Source organism: Polyodon spathula, chromosome 27, assembly GCF_017654505.1.
Source record: "Polyodon spathula isolate WHYD16114869_AA chromosome 27, ASM1765450v1, whole genome shotgun sequence".
Classification (NCBI taxonomy): domain Eukaryota; kingdom Metazoa; phylum Chordata; class Actinopteri; order Acipenseriformes; family Polyodontidae; genus Polyodon; species Polyodon spathula.
Window position 1 is genome coordinate 3948547 of NC_054560.1, and position 17086 is coordinate 3965632.

Here is a 17086-nt window from a genome sequence, read left to right on the forward strand (position 1 = left end):
TTATTTTGTCTTGCAGTGTTTTTAAAAAACAGTGGGAGCATTATTGCACTTCCTTCTATTTTTCTTTCCTTCCTTCCTTCATTCTTTCTCTTTTTTCTCTATGAGTAATTCTATGGGAATAAGTTCTAATTTTACCAAAACTTTGATAAAACGTCGACTACTACTAGATTAAGTATAGATAAAAACTAAGCTGCTTGGTATAACTATGCATGTTGTTTTCTTCTCAGATAATCCTTCTGGAGAGCCAGTTGCTGTGGCCGCCGGTCTGCTGCTATCAAAGAATCAGAAGGGTACCGATTCCACAGCCCCAGCCCAGGGAGAGCCCAAAACATTCATCTGGGGGGGCAACAGCGCCCTGAAGGAGCAGATTAACTTCATTGCATCAAACGACTCTTCTGAGATCTCAGCAGAGCATGTGATCATCCATCTGAAACCAGCCTCCTCCAGCTTAGCACTAGATGAGCAACTGGAGCAAAAAGGGACAGACATGCAGGGGTCTGAAAAAAGACAGGCTGCTACTCCTGACCTTGGGGATTTATCCATGATGGAAATGTTGGGACATCAGCAAGGTGACTCAGAATGGCAGAAGGAGCTGCAAGATGAGACAATCAAAGAAGAGACTTGGTTGCTATCTAGATCCCACCAACGGCCCATCTCACCAGCACCCACTACTGGTCTACAGGCTGATGAGATGAACAGTCTGCTTTCTAATTTGGTTGATCCTCCAAGGAACCCTGAAGGGAATCGCTGGCAGGATTCTAATGACCAGCATGTTTCGGAATTCATAGCTGATTCTTTAGAGCAGGTCTTTTCCATCACATCCCATGGAAAGTCAGAAGAGAGACCATTAGTTCAGACGTCAACGGAACCTGGAATGGCATATCCCCTGGGACTAATTGCTTCAACACCACAAGCAACAGAAGAATCTGAAAAGAACCCACCAAACATTTCTGAGGTCCACCCCACAAACCAAGAGGGCACCGTGCCGGACCCACTGGGGGTGAAGACCACACAGGTTTCGTCATTAGATGGTGGGTCACCAAGCTCAACTGAAGAGCATTCAGACCAAGGGAAAATCCAAGAATCCCCTGAATTTAATGGACCTACTCCAGAAACTACGGAAACTATCCTGCTCCATAATAATTTGCTTCTAAACAGTCCAAAAGAAGAATTCGGACAAGAAGACGCAGAAAGCCCAACGTCAATGGCTGTCAAAGTCAGCACAGAGGTGCATTTTAATGATGCTGGATCTTCAGAGATCAGTGCTAATGAGACAGACTTGGAAGAGGGTGCTATCGTTAGCGAATCCAGTGATCTGCTCCTTGTAGAGGAAAAAATCGAATCTGCACATGAACCTCCAAATCTGGGCTCCATTCCTGCAGTCAGTGTCAATGAGTCCCATCATGCTGGACAAGAAAAGGTTGATGATTTGGCCAGTTCTGCACAGAACCCCACTGGAAAGAGTGCTGAAGACTATGAAGACACTGTTTTACAAGAGTCAAATCCTGTGTCTTCTGATTCTGCAAATGCACTGGAGAATGACGCTGCTTTTGGTAAGGAGGGGCAATGTATCTGCATTTCAGCATGTCTGTCTATAGTATTAATATTCCAGCAATATTGGAGGAAAACAACATCTTATAAGAGATATTCTATATGTGTATTAATAGAAGTAATTGCATCCATCCGTTTAGTTTTCTGCTTGTATTTGCTACAGTGCAGACAGACAGGTTTTAATGATGAAGAATAGCCTGCTGAAAAGCATAACCATATCTTCAGCTCCCAGAGGGAGGCTGATCTAACAGATGTTTCTATTGCCAGTTCCGAAACACGAGATTTGAAGGAGTACCTGAGATCTCGCTGCCACACTTCATCACCACATCTAAAACGTGGAGAGAAAACAATAAAAGGCCAGGGCCTTGGCAGCAGCATGATGAATTATTTTCAGGTTACAAATCAATAAGAGTCAGCAGTCTACCCTGCAACATTCATTAATAAAAATGTCCTCCCTGACCCAGATTCAACCCAGACCATTAATGTTTTAACACTGGGTGAAAATGTAGCCTTAGTAGTCTGCATGCATAATGCAAGCCGGTTTCCAATTAATTAAGAGCTTCTTTTAGTGAATAGTTACCAGAGCCGTGGTCTTCTGAATCTTCCTCCCAATTATGTCCCAGCTCTGAATGCAATTATCACAGTAAAGTGTCTGCAGACGAAAGGCAGGGTAAATGTTTGGAATATACATATGTGTTTGCAAACCATTTTTCTATTAAAAAAAGCATCACCTACTTTCCCTGAACCAATTCCAAGTTAATTAGGCTAGCAGTGGTCTCACCATTGTAAGTGACACATTGTCTGTGAAATAGTGCTGTAGAATCGTAGGGCTATTAGACTGCAGTTTAAATGCATTGGAACTGCTGTTTAAGTGCTCTGATAAAGCTACACTGAATGCTCTCATCCTAATATTATTATTATTATTACTTTTGACACTGAGCTACTGAACCCTACTACCTTTAACTCTGCAGCCCAGAGCACAAACCACTGAGCTACTCAAACCAATTACCGTCCGCACTGCTGCCCAGCTCTCTGTACCCCAACAAGCAAATCAAACCTGCTACTTAGCAGCTTAACACCTTCTTGCTCCAGCAGTGAATTTCAGCAATCTGTAATGTGGGCAGCTGGTATTCCTTTCTTAGTCGCTAAAAAACATTTACTATTCTCTGCTTTTCAGATGAATAAAATGCCTTGACTGCCAAGGTGATAAAGCCACTATAGAAATTGAAATAAAAAAATTTAAAAAAATGATGGCAGTCAATGAAATGTGAATACATTAAACCGACTGTGAAAAGATTCCTCTTCTGTCTGTGTTTGTCTGGAGGAAGTAGTCTACCCTAAGCTGCAAATACATAAATATGTAAACATGTATTTCGCTTTTGAAATGGCAGAGGTGATGAATTATGTACAGAAGTTGAACAGAAATTATAATAAATTGAATCTTTGAATTTTTATGAGCGTACAACAAATAATGACTAACAAACAGCTTTAGGAGAATCCAGTTTAATTTTCTTCCTATATATCTATTTAAAGAGCAGAATACATTTGAAATAATGACTGCATCACAGGAGGTAACAAGTTTTGTGTTTTGATTGCTGATTTAAAACACATTTAATTGCAGCTAACGCTGTTTCTCTGCAAGTTAATCACAATGTGTTGTCCCCACAGGATTAATTTCACCGGGACACAAAAGGACAACGCATCCAACAATGATAGCTAATGAATCATCATCACAGCCCAGTGCTGCCAGCACAGTGCCAGCTTCTACCCCATTGCCAGGCAGGAAAGACGAATGGACACATGAGCCAACAGCTGGCACCATACAGGACAGCAGAGCTCCAGAAAGGGAGAGATTGGCAGTCAACGAATCAAGGAGATCCTTTGAGGATGAAGACTCCTTAACTGCAACCGTAAGTGGCCAGTCCGCTGAGCTGCACAGCCGTGGAGGAGAGGGTACCCTGAGAATCATGGGGATTACAACGCCCTCTCCCTCACCTTTAACTGATTCTGCCCCTGAGACATCGGGAGACGGCCTCCCCTCTTTGAAGGAGGATATAACCATCCGTCAAAAACTTGTGGAAGATTTCAAAGCAGACTCCTCTGAATCAGAGATGACCAGTGCCCTGAAATCCAGAAGAACACACAAAGAGGACCAGGCCGCCTCATCCTTGCTGGACGACCATGAAATCTTCTCAGGAGGGGGCTCTGACGTGGATAGAGTCTCCCTCCCTCTAGTGACCATTGGCTTTCATTCACCAAAACAACAAACTTCTTCTAACTTGCCTTCATATGAACCAGAACCTTCAGCAAAGCCAATGTTGCCTTTTACTTCCCCATCCGAGAATTCTGAACTTGAGAAGGTTGAAGATGGGAGTGGAGATGCAGACGAGGGTCTCCTTGCTGTATCTGAGGGATCCAAAAACCCCACCACAACCAAAAGACCTTCAACCTCTTTCCCTCACATAGACAAAGCCTTAGAGAGAGAAGCCTTGTGGGAGGTAACCCTGAAGCCACAGAAGGAACAAGATTTAATTAATCCGACAACCATCCAGAGAGGTCAGGATGCTGTATCCACGATAGTGCCTAGCAGTGGCACCAAAGACATTGGGAGGGAGGAGGTGGTTTCAGAAGACTGGCTGAACACCAAAGGTGGTCAGCTGTTCCACGAGTCGTCCACAGAGGCTGCTGCTTTGAATCCAGAAGAAAGCGTGGCTGAAGTAAAGGGAGAAGTTGCTTTTGTCCTGCACTCAACTGAAATTCAACCAACAATGGTCACAGCGACAGAAAAAACTTCTTCTGGAGAATATAAGGATGTAAGAATGCCTTCCACACCTGATGCCTTCATTGTCATAGATGGAAAACCAACTTTGTCCCCTTTGAAAGAGGGGAGAAGCCCACAAAGACCAGCCACTGAAGACCTGCTCATTACAACCTCATTGTCGCCATTTACAAGTATGGGGATCACAACAGAGTCCACAGTTCCTGTGGGTGACTTGCTGACCACTAAAGCTGCTTCAAATGAAAGAATGGAGATGCTCTTTCCAACTATCCCAACCACTGCAATCAGAGAAGATTTGACTACTCCTGAGCAGTTAGCACATGCTGAAGCACAGAAGGAACAACTGCTGTTGGGCAATGCTGTGGAGAGCACCCCATCTGGAGAGCAGCCAAGAACAGCCATCAAGGAACCTGCCGATGAAACCACTGACTTCACCATGGGACCAACCATCTCTACCATACAGTCAACAGAGAATGAATTAGAAGGAGAAATGGAAGTAGATGCAGAAGGGCTGGAGACTACGAATCAACCAGAAAGTCATGAGTCAGAGAACAGCTCTTCCTCTGTTCAGCCAACCAGGCTGGTTCTCACCACCGAGGTGTCCAGCGAAGGAGCAAAGACGTATCCAGTGACCGCTAGAGCCACTGATGAGAGTAGATCCATGGAACCCTCCATAACCACAGCCACCTCGCTTGTATTTAAGTCGGTTGCCCCTGAAGATGGGCCTTCATTAGAACTGGCTTTTATCACCACCGTTGGGTCGCATACAATGCCTTCTGGAACCCAGCTCCCTATTCCAGAGGTGGAAGTGTACAGTGGCAGTGGAACGGGACATGGCTCTCCTGGAGAAGAGCAGGTGAATGGAACATTGCTGGCACCGAAGTCCGCCTTCGGCACAGACTGGGAGGACATAGGAGCTTCAGAAGAACCAGGTAGGAGAATTATTTCTTTTTCTCTCTCTTCTTATTAATATACAGTGTTCCCTCATTATTTCACAGTTTGGCCATGTTGACGGTACAATGGGCCTTCACGGATTCACTCTTTTCAATATTTGATGATTTTTGATGTTTAAGTCAGATAGCGAAATAAAGAGGGAGCAATGTACATTAGTCAGGTATATTTAAACTGAAACTTCTTTGGTAGCAAACAAGATATGATTGATTAAAAATAAAGAACATCTAGGGCTAAATTCTCAAAGCTATTTTACTCCAGTTTCTCATAAGCATATATTTTTTTTTCAGATGGGAAAAACACACCCAATGAAGTCACCAAACCAGAATAACTAAGAAATTTTAATTCAGGGGTTTGATTAATGAAGTATTAAGTGGTTTCTTATTTGTTCTAGATGTTTAATTGGTGTTTTACCAATTCAGAAAAATATTGTGCCAATGACAATGTGGAGTATATAGCTTTGAGGAACTAGTTCCTAACTGTGGTGTTGTGTGGCATACTCTCAATACAAAGTGCCTTTAGCAGTTCTGTGAATGGCAGATTGTTTGAAGTGGAGGTTGCTGGGTGTTTGTTTATTAATCAGCAGTACGAGATCTCCAGAATGAGGATGGCTCTGGAAGTAGAAAGGTCAGAGGTCATGACAAACCAATGGGGAGGGAGGATGAGGCATGCAGTAATTGATCCAATGCTTTGTCTTGCATGTCCTCACTTCAAATAATGAATGCCATCTCTAAAATGTCTACAGCCCCACCCCCCCCTTTTATTTACAGAACAGATTTCATAAATCATTAGCACCCTTTCATAAATATTTTCTTGCAGTGCATTCTCATACTATGTAAGTCTCACATTTTCACACAGTTTTCAAAGGAGCACTTTAAGGTGAAAACATGAGAATAACCATGTTAAATCATTTTCAATTTGTCAAAACACTCTTTTGCCCTAAGTGGCATATCTACAATGCTTTTACTCTTGGTTGTATATTTAACCATTGTATTTAACTCCTAATAGAACTCTTTGTGGGCTAGAACCACCCACCCTGGAGACTAGGTTATATAAATAACATTGCCATCATTCCTTTTTAAGTAAAAGCTTGAGCACAGCAAGCGGACGTTCTTGAAATGCAATGGAGTAATTAACTTTAATAGCTTTGCGCATGGTTGGAAAGCCGGCATACATTTTTTCTATCAGATGTAAAAAAAAATAATTAATAAAATTCTCCAGTCTGGGCCCCTGGTTGTCGTGGGCACACCACTGCGGATGAACATGATCGGCGCATAATGGGGCCCATTTTATATCATTAAAACAGATCCCTCAAGTTCTTTTAAGCGTTGGATCGCAGGACACAGAGGCTGTGAGAACACAATATTAACATTTTTTAACTGTGTTTTTGTCTGGATGAGCAAATGTAGATATGTCTGCCGCCGAGTATCCCCCCCCCCCCCTCCCCCCCCCCCCCCCCTCCCCTCCCCCCCCGAGGACCAGTGTATGTCAGTTTTCTGTAAATTAAATGATTTATCAGCTTCTCAACTACTTCGTTGCACTAAGGGGTCTCCAGGGCCTTTTTATAATACGCAGCGTTCGCCTTTCTGAAAAATAGCCCTCTGCATGGCCTATATAATAACAGCACTGGGGAGCTAGCTCCCTTTAATTATCCACAGATCAGGGGGTACAGCATGTGATTCCGCTCAAACAACCCCTGTCACCCTGATACCTCAATTACAATACCTCTATAAATGCCTCTGTTATCACCCCTAGTATAAGTGGTTGATTCTCGCTCCATGACTGTTACAGGTTTTTTTTCTATGTGCTGTATTTGTTTAGATGGCTGTTTGAATGAATTACATATTATCTGAAAGCAAGGCTGCATAATGAAGAAAGATATGCTCAATTGTCTATGCCAGAGCTAATATATATACAACTACACTCCAACACAGCTTCTGCTCATTAAACATGCCGGATGCATAACACACAACGTCAGTTTTGCTCCTACCTAAGAATACAGCCTGTTCTATCTGTCGTTTCAAACTCATTCCAAGCCTTATATGAGACAGTTCAAAAGAGCCATCTTGTGCAGATCAAAGAGCCATATGTGGGAGGCTGTGTGGTCCAGTGGTTAAAGAAACAGGCTTGAAACCAGGAGGTCTTGGTTCAAATCTGGTTGCTGTGGAAGGTATATTACTGCACTATTACAAACCCAGAAACTGAATAATATGGCTGAAGAACAGAGTAGATACAACCCCTTCAAGCATGCATTCCTTGCACCTAAATCTGCAGATCTAAAATTCGATCTTGCATTGTTACAAACAAATGCTGTGGCCAATATTAGATCACAGGGATGAATGAAACTGCTCAGCCTAAACATGATGAATGTTACAACAGGTCAGCCTGCTTTGTGTTAGACTTCTATGTGCACTGCTTCAGTGGTTAAGTAATACCAGCCTATGGTTTGATTTGATCATTCTTATCCTCTCTCTAGATTCAAAAAAGATTGAGGTACTTTCATTTGCTCATCCTGTACTGTGCTCCGATCTTTATTTTTTACAATGCTGCTGCCATAATTTGATTTGATACAGACGCCAGTACTTGTCAAGGGTAGCGTATTATAATGGTCAAACTTAAAAAGTTACAAGCGATTAAACAGGAACGGGGATAGCATTTATATGAAAAAAACAAACTTTGAAAACAAAAACCGTCCGAGTTCGGTTCACATTTAATTAGAATGCAAATGAAAATCGTTCTGTCGATTGAATTCCAGCTTTCTAGCAGTAAAAAGAAACAAGCTGTCAGCTTCATTGCTCGCTCATAGTGTCAAAATAGCTGGTTGTACATTTATAAAGTTTGATTTTCTTTAAAGCAGCTGTCATCTGCATTTGAATACAGTACTTAAGTAAAATAATAATAATTGTCAGGAATGAGGATAACCTATCAAGCTGCCCCCAGACTCTGCCTTTCAAAAACGGCTTCAAAAAATCGTATTCAACTTTTGACAAGACATTATTTGCGCCAGCCATACATGGCAATGAAAGATTAAAGGCAAGCTTGATTGGGTAGGCCGGTAGCCACTTCAAATGATTCTAAATCATTTACAGCTTTTAGGAATGAATATGATAATTGGAGACATCCTGGGTCAAATTCAAAATACAACATGCAAGGATTACAAATACATTTTGATATTCAGGAAAAAAAAAAAATGTAAAAAAAGTTTCATGCATGTAAAATCTATCAAAACATTGAATTAAAACAGGCTTTGAGAAAACAGTGCTTAACAAAAACCTTCCTTAAAACAGTCCTTAAAGCTGATTAGTAGCCTATAACGTGAAGTGTCTTCCTAGAGGTTATATATGCACCAGTGAGCTTTGTTTTCCTGATTCCCTGGCAATAGTTCTGTGTTTGTATCGATTTTGCCATCTGATATCATTGTTGAGAGCATCTCTCATGCATGCTTGGTGGTTTTATCAATCTTTAATGTCCCCCCAGACAGGAGTATTGTTCTCTTAATCAGCTCCCACACTGAAATATAAACAGCGGTGAAAGATAACCCTGCGGTTCCCTTCACTTACTGCGATACAGCATTTCACAACTTTCTGCAGCGTACTGTGTCTTCAGACTGCCGTAACAACATCTTTAAATGAGTGTTATGTACAAGGAACAAGGTCTAGTTACATAAATAAATAAATAAGATTTGAGCATCACAGGGTAATAGGTCTTTAATAATTTTCTGTGCAAGCACCAGGCAGCAAGCTTAAGAAATCAGCTACCGTGACCAGCCTTGGTCATCTTGACTTTGCAGAAACAGAGTGCCGCGTGGGCTTGCAGTAGCAGGGGGAGATAAATAAAACTCCCACTGCTTCACAGATAAGGATGTTTCAGACTTTCTTGGGAGCGTAATTAACTGGTCACACTGCTCCTACAGTAGCCACACAATTGGTATCCTAACAGCACCAGATAGGCTGTGCTTTTGCTTGCTTTATTTTCCCCAGATCCCTGTGGTGTTGCCATTGCTGGCGCTGATATAGTCTGATTATGGTTCTGCTAAGGTTTTATTCAGTGCAATGACAATCTTAGTGTAGATGTTCGTTCAAGCAAACAGGGCTTTGCAATCTGCAAACTCTGCAACAGGGAGTTACTAACCTGCTGTTTGCAATGTAATCCCCGAGGGCACTCAGAGCTTCGAAAATGTTGATGATTGGCCCTAGACTTCATGATCTGAAAACGTACTTTAAATCTTGAAACTGGCTTTAAAAACAAACATTCCTTAACCAATCATTTCTTAAAACAGTCCCTGCAGTTTGCGAATAGAGCCCCTTATTTCTAGAGCACCAGAAGGGATCTTGAATTGGCAAAACGCCTTCTGAGTGTCCTGTTTAGTTCAAGCAGGTCTGCCACGCTAGGGGGTAATTGCAGGGAGCCTCTCAAGCGTGCAAGCGAACCTCTGACCCAATGGAAACCTATTACACGCCTCAGTAGTTGCTTGGACACAGAGGGGGGATATCCGAACTTTCCCAATTCAGTCTCCAGGAACTGTCATTTCCCAGACAAATGGCACACAAGCCACTTTATAAGCGCACTGTTTAGCGAGTCTATTTACCTTACAGGAAATTAATTGAGCGAGCATTCTCTAAACCCAGGATGTGAGTGCTTTATCGAAACCCCTAGCAGTGTGCTTCAAAACCAATCTGAAAAGAAAATTACAGACAAACAACATAAAAATACCCCTTCTAAACTTTCTCTTTAGAATTCACAGTGTGCATGCTGTTTGAAAACTAACTCCAAGGAAATCCGTAGCACCTGCTCTTAGAGGTCCTGTCAACCAACCAGTCGTGTGTTGATTTTACTGGTTGAAAGCGTGTCAGTTAATAGAGGAAGCAGGTGGTTGGTTAATGAAGGTGAATTGCACCATTCTAGGTGTGCATCGCTGTCTGCAGACAGATCTTTCTTTAACCTAGTGTATTATCAAATATCATGTTTCAAAATCATTTGAGACCTCGATAACATATAGATTACAACACTGGGTGCACAATTACATTATGTTGTTTGCTACAATCACTCTAAGTAAACTTGACACTCTTAAAACTCGCTTGTAACATTAGCCGGATTAGAACCCAAGTCTTTTCAGATTGCACTTCCTTGGTCCTTTCCCTACCCCTTCAACAAACCCTTTAGCCAGCCAGCTGTTTCCTGCTATTGACAGACAAGCTTTCAGTCAGGCAGAAGGATAATCTTATGACAGATAAAGCAAACAGGGGCTTTACAATCTTCAGACTCGGCAACAGAAAATAAGGCATGGAAACAGAGAACTTTCGTTAACCTAATGTAGCGCCTGCTATCACAATTTAAAATGAAAATGTTTGCTGTACCATGTGTTTCTTTCAAAACTGCACATTTGAGACCTATGCAGCTAATGGAAATGCGTAACAGGTATTAGGGAATGATTTTGTCTGATCCCAAGTCTCCAGAGTAGACAGGGTGATGCATTATTCCACTGCGTCACCTAGACTTTCAGGTAAGGCTCCAGTGCCTGTGCATATCCCCATATAGTATATGCATATCCATTCTCCGCAGCGCTAAGCTGATGAGTTTCCAGTGAGAGGGTCTATTTAAGAGCTGTGTAATTAATTATAAAGAGATTGCATTAAGCTGCCCCCTCACTGTGTTAAGCAACTGGATGGAAAGAGCCTTTCATCTCTGACTAGGAGTTTCTCTCTCAACCCCATGGCTCATTTCAAGATCTGAGTGAACACAAGCGCTCCTCCCAGTGTTAAAGAGCTGGTAAACCCATCTGGATAAAAGAAAGATCTTTTTAACAAAGTTGGAGTTACAGGATCATGCACAGCAGGGCAGTGCACACTCAAATAAAGCCGTTTACTCCAAAGTGTCATTGACAAAAGAGAAAGACATGCACTCATCTTCCAAAACCTGAAATATATTAGAATGCATGTGCTGTCACAGGGACCTATTCACAACAAAGACAAGGGTCTATAAGATGGGAGTTTTGTCTGTCAAAAATTACATGGTTGTTTCGCCTTTAATCGAACTACCATATTTGCAGAAATTGCCCCATGTGTGTCGAATCCTGTGTTAGACGACATGCAGTTTTACTCTTTATAAGTAATTTATTCCTATATTTATTTAATTTTTTTATGTAAGCTCCATTTATTGCATCTCATATGCTAAGCAACATACTGCGAGCTATTCAAATAAAAGACATGACCTCCACTGCTGCCGGTAATAGCAGAGGCGTACTGGCTTGGTTCTCATGGTGACAGAGTGACAGAGGGGATCAAGGATAGCTGTCGTACCTGCGGCTGAAACATTACGAGCGCGTAAACAAACCGGAGAGTCAACCAATCAGGTAGCAAACAGTCCTCCCGGAATCAGCAAAACTGAACACAAAGGTGTGAAAACGTTACTTCGTGCAGAAACCCATAGGCACGGCGTGTGTGCACAGACAAATGTTTTATCACTGCTATATATTTTTATTATTTAAGCAAGTTTTTATTACATTTAAAAGCAAGCGCTGGCAGATGGCTGAGCGCTCTGATTAACAAGTTGTGACTAATTGCGTGAAAATTAAATAAAGTTCTTATGCCTTGGAAAGACTGATGGCTTCTGAATTACCTCTCCCTTTAATGTTTATATTAACCAGGAGCCTTTTTATGCATCATTAGCAATGTCTTTTATTGCTTTCTGCAGAAAGGCAGGTCCTGCACATAGACTTAAATGTGTTGAGATTGACTGGCATTTACACACACACTGAAAATAGAGACCTGAGTAGCTGACAAGACTAAATATATTCTGGATCAGAAGAGGGAGGCACTATATTCCTAAAGCTGATAGTGTTTTGAAAAGCTAGCCCGAATTTCCTAACTTCCACCCCCACACCCCCCTTTCCCTCTATTGTAGTCGCGTCTGCTGCGTGACAGCTCTCTGATTTTCTGTTCTGGGAGAAGAGCTGGCAGTTTGGGACAGGATTCAGGCAAAGTGTCAGACGCATAATCAGAGAGGTAATTTCAGCTCTTTACACACAGCTGGGTAAATGGAAGCCTGAAATCATCAGTATATTGTAGCACCCCTACTCCCTTCCTCTCCCCCCTCCTCCTACAGCTACTTATTGTATCGTCAGAGAGATGAGAGACACACACTCACTCACATGCACTCACATGTAGAATTGATGTGCAGGTGAACCATTCTCTACACAAGAGGGGTGCCACGATAATGCAAGAAAAATTACACATACATTGTTTTATTTGTTTTTTTTTTATGCACAAAATATATTTTTAAACAATACAGGGGCGTGTTATATATATTATATAACATACAGGTCATTAGATCAAGGTATTGTAACGGCAGTCTGGAATGAAGATTAATGTCTTCGACCAGACAAGGGCAGTGAGTCCCTAATGTTATTACACAAGGGGAGCGGAGGAAACCACAGCAGCCAACACCTGCCTTCTGCGCTGCTCAGTGAAATGAAATATAAACCCAGTGCGGTTTAGTGTCCTCATTGTCCTTTTCTGCTGATCACATCTGTCTGTCCATCTGTCCATCACACTCTACAGCAGGCCTTTCCAACCCTGTTCTAAATGGTTTAATTAAACCAATTAAGCCTCCTGCCAGGTACTTTATTATAGCAGTTTACAGAATCTGTTAATCCATTAAGTACCCAATTAATTTTCCGTTGAAATAACTCTGAACAAGCTGTATTTATGTCATTTGATGCATTACATTTAGAAGACCTTTTTTTTTCGAGGTTAACAAAATCTGATTAAGTTGTCCTAACAATATAGCTCAAGAGAAAATTTTAATAACAGGTAGATGCCAGATAAAAATGCTCCAAAAAATTACGCAGTGGCCTGTCTTCACATGGTGACAATGGCACTTAATGGGTTAACCCTGGACCGGAATGGCCCTCCAACTGCCCCAGGAGGTGGGTTATCAAGTCCAATAGTCAGTCGTACTCAAAGATGCATGGAGGTAAGTTTGAACACAACAGAGTGCAGGCCTTGCTTCAATGCACTGTCCACACATGGAAAAAGTGTATTAAAAAAATCGCACCGCCTCTATTGACTGTGCTTGTGTTGGCTCTCCCTCCCTCCGCAGCTGAGGCAGACCACTGCGAGACCAACCCCTGCCTGTATGGAGGGAGCTGCCTGTCCAACGGGAGTGTGTACAGCTGTGACTGCCTGCCAGGCTACTCCGGGGAGAACTGCGAGATCGGTGAGGGGGTGAGGGAGTCGGGGTGGAGGGTTAATGTTCTGGAGGTTTGGGGTGGTCTGCGGGGGAGAGGGGTGAGGGCTGGAAGATTAGGGGTTAGTGGACTGGAGGCTGGGGGTGGTCTGGGGGGTAAGGGGTGCGGAGCTGGGGGTGAGTTCCAGCAGGGTGAGGAATGAAGGGGATTTATGCTGGTGAGACTGGTTAATTTATACAGTGGTGCAAAAATGATTTTCTTGTAATATTGGAAAACAAAACAAAACAAAAAAAAAAGGCATTTTCATGTTGTTTTTGTTGTTATTATTTTTTTTTATTATTATTTCCCCAAGAAGCTTGCCAGTGTTTTTATGCTATTTTCTCGAGAGCCGAGGGAAGCTTATCAAAAGCAATGTTATTAATGTGATATTTTAGACAAAATAGGTGTTGAATTTTAAAATCCCTCAAAGGCAGGGCTCTGAGAGAGAGTGTTTTTAGAACTGCAAACACAGATGGATTATATTCTGGCATAAAATATTTAGAATGTGCTGAAGTAGTGGCCTGCTTCTTTAAACTGTAGGTATCGAGGTACATTTTAAAACCCAGTGCTAATTAAGGGCCAGGCTGACTTATGTTCTAGTTCTAGAACCAGAATCGCAAGCTGGAGATGAAGAACCAGAATCGCTAGCTGGAGTTCTAGAACCAGAATCGCTAGCTGGAGTTCTAGAACTAGAATCGTTAGCTTGGACAGTGTGAAAGTACTGCCCAGTTCTTCAGCCAGCTTATAAGTTTCCTCTTATAAAAGTTTACCCAGTTAAATTTGCACGATAAATGTATCAGAAGGGTTAAATGTAAACAAGCTGCTGGACCGGTTCTGAATATAAAAGTCCAGAAGTACAACACAGAACTCTGCATTGGGGATATTTACAGCTTTCCTATATTTTTCACCAGCACAATATGATGGTGTTGTTATTATTTCAAAAGATTGTTTGCTGTGCACGGGTGTTTAAAGTCAGCAGGGAAGGGTTAATTGCCTTCCCTGCCAAATCAGTCTAACATTTAACCTTATTAAATCTCAAAGCATAAATGCTGAAAAAGATGTCGTTGCCTCGCAAGAGACAGCATACGGGTAGGGCAGAGAGATCGATCAGTGAAGTATAGGCCAGATGCCTCTTGATTTTTCCCAATGTTGAATCCATTTACAGCTTAGTTATCTCTTTGCTTTGGCTGTTTGCTCAGCGCAGTGACAAGCTGTTCTCCTTGTGTAGAGCAGAATTTAATTTCCAGGGGCGTCCCTGGGAGAGCTTGGCTCGGAGCCTGGAATGCACTCCTGTCTTCAGGGAACAGAAGGTCTCAGTCCGTCTCAAACCTGCACATGTTCTTATCTCTTACTATCCATAATAACATCACTGCTGGCCCCCTGCTATTGTACAAATAATCCTTTCAGTATAATAGTCTGGTAATCTTTGAAATGCCTGCATAACCTGAAAGCAAAATATTCAGCAGACCAAACAGATTGATAATATCACTAATAAAAAGGTATAGAAATATAAAACTTTGGTAAGCTCTCCTTTAACTCTCTTCAGACTTATTATATGATAGACTGCTGTTATTTTTTCAAATATCAATCTTGAAAATATATCTTAGATACAGGCAGAACGTAGGCTGTCGTAGGGTTTTTTTTTATTTCACTGTCATAAGGGAAGGTGGTGGTCTGTTACTGCAGTTGTTCTTCATTTGGATAAGTGCATTCGGCACAGTCGCTGCGTTCCGGTTGAATGCCCCTGCGCTCTAGTCAAACGGCCCTTGATTTTTTTTCTACAGGTATTTCTCATTGTAATGAGATAGAATGAGAATGCGAAGTGTTGGCAGCACAATGCAGGAGTTCTTCCTGCTAGTCAAGCCTGTGTTCTAGTTCTAGAACCAGTATAACTAGCCTGGGTTTGAAACAGCTCAGTTAGAAAGACCTAGCAAGATCATTTGCAGGGCTGGGTTTGAACCTGGCTTAGGTCACACTCTCTAATTAAGGCTGAATCACTTGGATCCTCTTAGACCCATCTTTTCAGAACAATCCTACAAGGAACTGGATGAGCTTAGATGGGCCGAATGGTCTCCTTTCGCTCGTACATTTTCTTATGTTCAGGTGTCGTCTTGTGCAGTGCTGTCTGCTGCAGCTGTGTGAAGTGATGACTGTTGGAATAGCAGATACAAGATTTAGCAGATTTACAACTTGAACTTTTGAATTGTGGCATCATTGCTATGCACGGGATGACATCTGTACACGAGATGTAAGATGTACCAGCATTTCGACGTGTCCTTAAGTTGATTTCTGATACGTGATTCATAATACAGAACAACCATGCAATTCGCCAAAGCCGGCTATAGCATGGTTCTGCAGCTTTTGTGAGCACTAAATTCACAGCAAAATACGTTAATTGAACCAAACCTTTGTGTGTTACAAAACACAGCCGCAAAGCTTTTTTAATAAGGCTTTTGTTCAGCTTTCAGCTTAATTGGTGTACAAAATAAAGAAAAGGAAATGTTTTGTTTGGCTCAGTGGGAGGGAGGGAGGGAGGGAGGGAGGGCAGGGGGAATCAATTTAGCTCATTTTAGATAATGAAGAAACGATTCTGTCTTGGTTTCCAGGCTCCCTGTGGAGTGCACTGATAACTCACTGGAGCAAAATAAACAGAATAACTCACCACTGACTGACTGCTACACTGCAGCCCAGCGCTGTAACCACTGAGCTACTCAAACCCACTGCCTTCCACACTGCAGCCCAGCACCCTAAACACTGAGCTACTCAAACCCACTGCATTGCAGCATAAGGCAGAATAACATGTGTGTGCATATACAGCTATATCTTCTAGGGCTTTACAGCTACATATACATACATTATACCTATAGTCCCCGGTCTACAGGGGTTGGACAAATAAATAGAAACTCCTTTTTTACCTTCAAGGAATCATACAAATCTGCAGCAGTCACCAGAATGGACCATAGCTATTGTACAACTCCATTAATGTGTGCAGTCTTGAACACAGAAGCACCTGCCAACCAAGCGTCCAATAGCTAAGTCAGGTCTGCTGTCTGGGTCATCATGACTGAAACTGTCTGATAGCAGGGAGGTGCAGCTTTCATGTATTACAGAATACATGTGATTCTGTGGCAGGTTAATGTGAGGCACAGCCGGTTGAAATGAAAGTGTGCACTATACACGCTCAAGTGTTTTTTTATTAGTATTATTTCAGTCCCAGTAAATGCAAGTGATATCCGCAGCATGTAAGCAGAGTTGCAGTCCCTACAGATCACTGGAAGCTGCTCATTCTGTGCCAGCGCTCAGAGAGTGGCCCAGCCTGACTGCACAGTCACAGGGGAGCCAGCCCTTACTGTCAGCCTTCTGTTCCATGTGATGAGGCTGGGGGAGAGCCTTCACTGTGAAAAACGAGCCTATTCTCTGAGCTTCTCTGGGAATGGCTTAGTGAAATTAGGATGACAGCACAATAAAACAGAGACGCATGTGACTGAACTGAGCGCATGCATATTTCTAAACTGAAGCTTTACTCTCACATTTCTGAGCCTGCTATCTCACTGCAATCCCCCACTTTAACCACTGAG

At 42.3% G+C, this 17086-nt stretch overlaps 1 protein-coding gene across 2 annotated transcripts in view; it reads left to right on the forward strand.

Moving 5' to 3' along the window:
• Window positions 1-17086, forward strand: part of ncanb (neurocan b) — a 38995-nt gene that overhangs the window by 11720 nt on the left and 10189 nt on the right. The window contains exons 6-8 of one of the 2 annotated variants that reach the window (XM_041230406.1): window positions 228-1553; window positions 3220-5262; window positions 13382-13498. In XM_041230406.1, the coding sequence (XP_041086340.1) occupies window positions 228-1553; window positions 3220-5262; window positions 13382-13498 (3486 nt within the window). The remainder of the gene's footprint in view (window positions 1-227; window positions 1554-3219; window positions 5263-13381; window positions 13499-17086) is intronic. The other variant, XM_041230407.1, reaches the window with a different exon arrangement.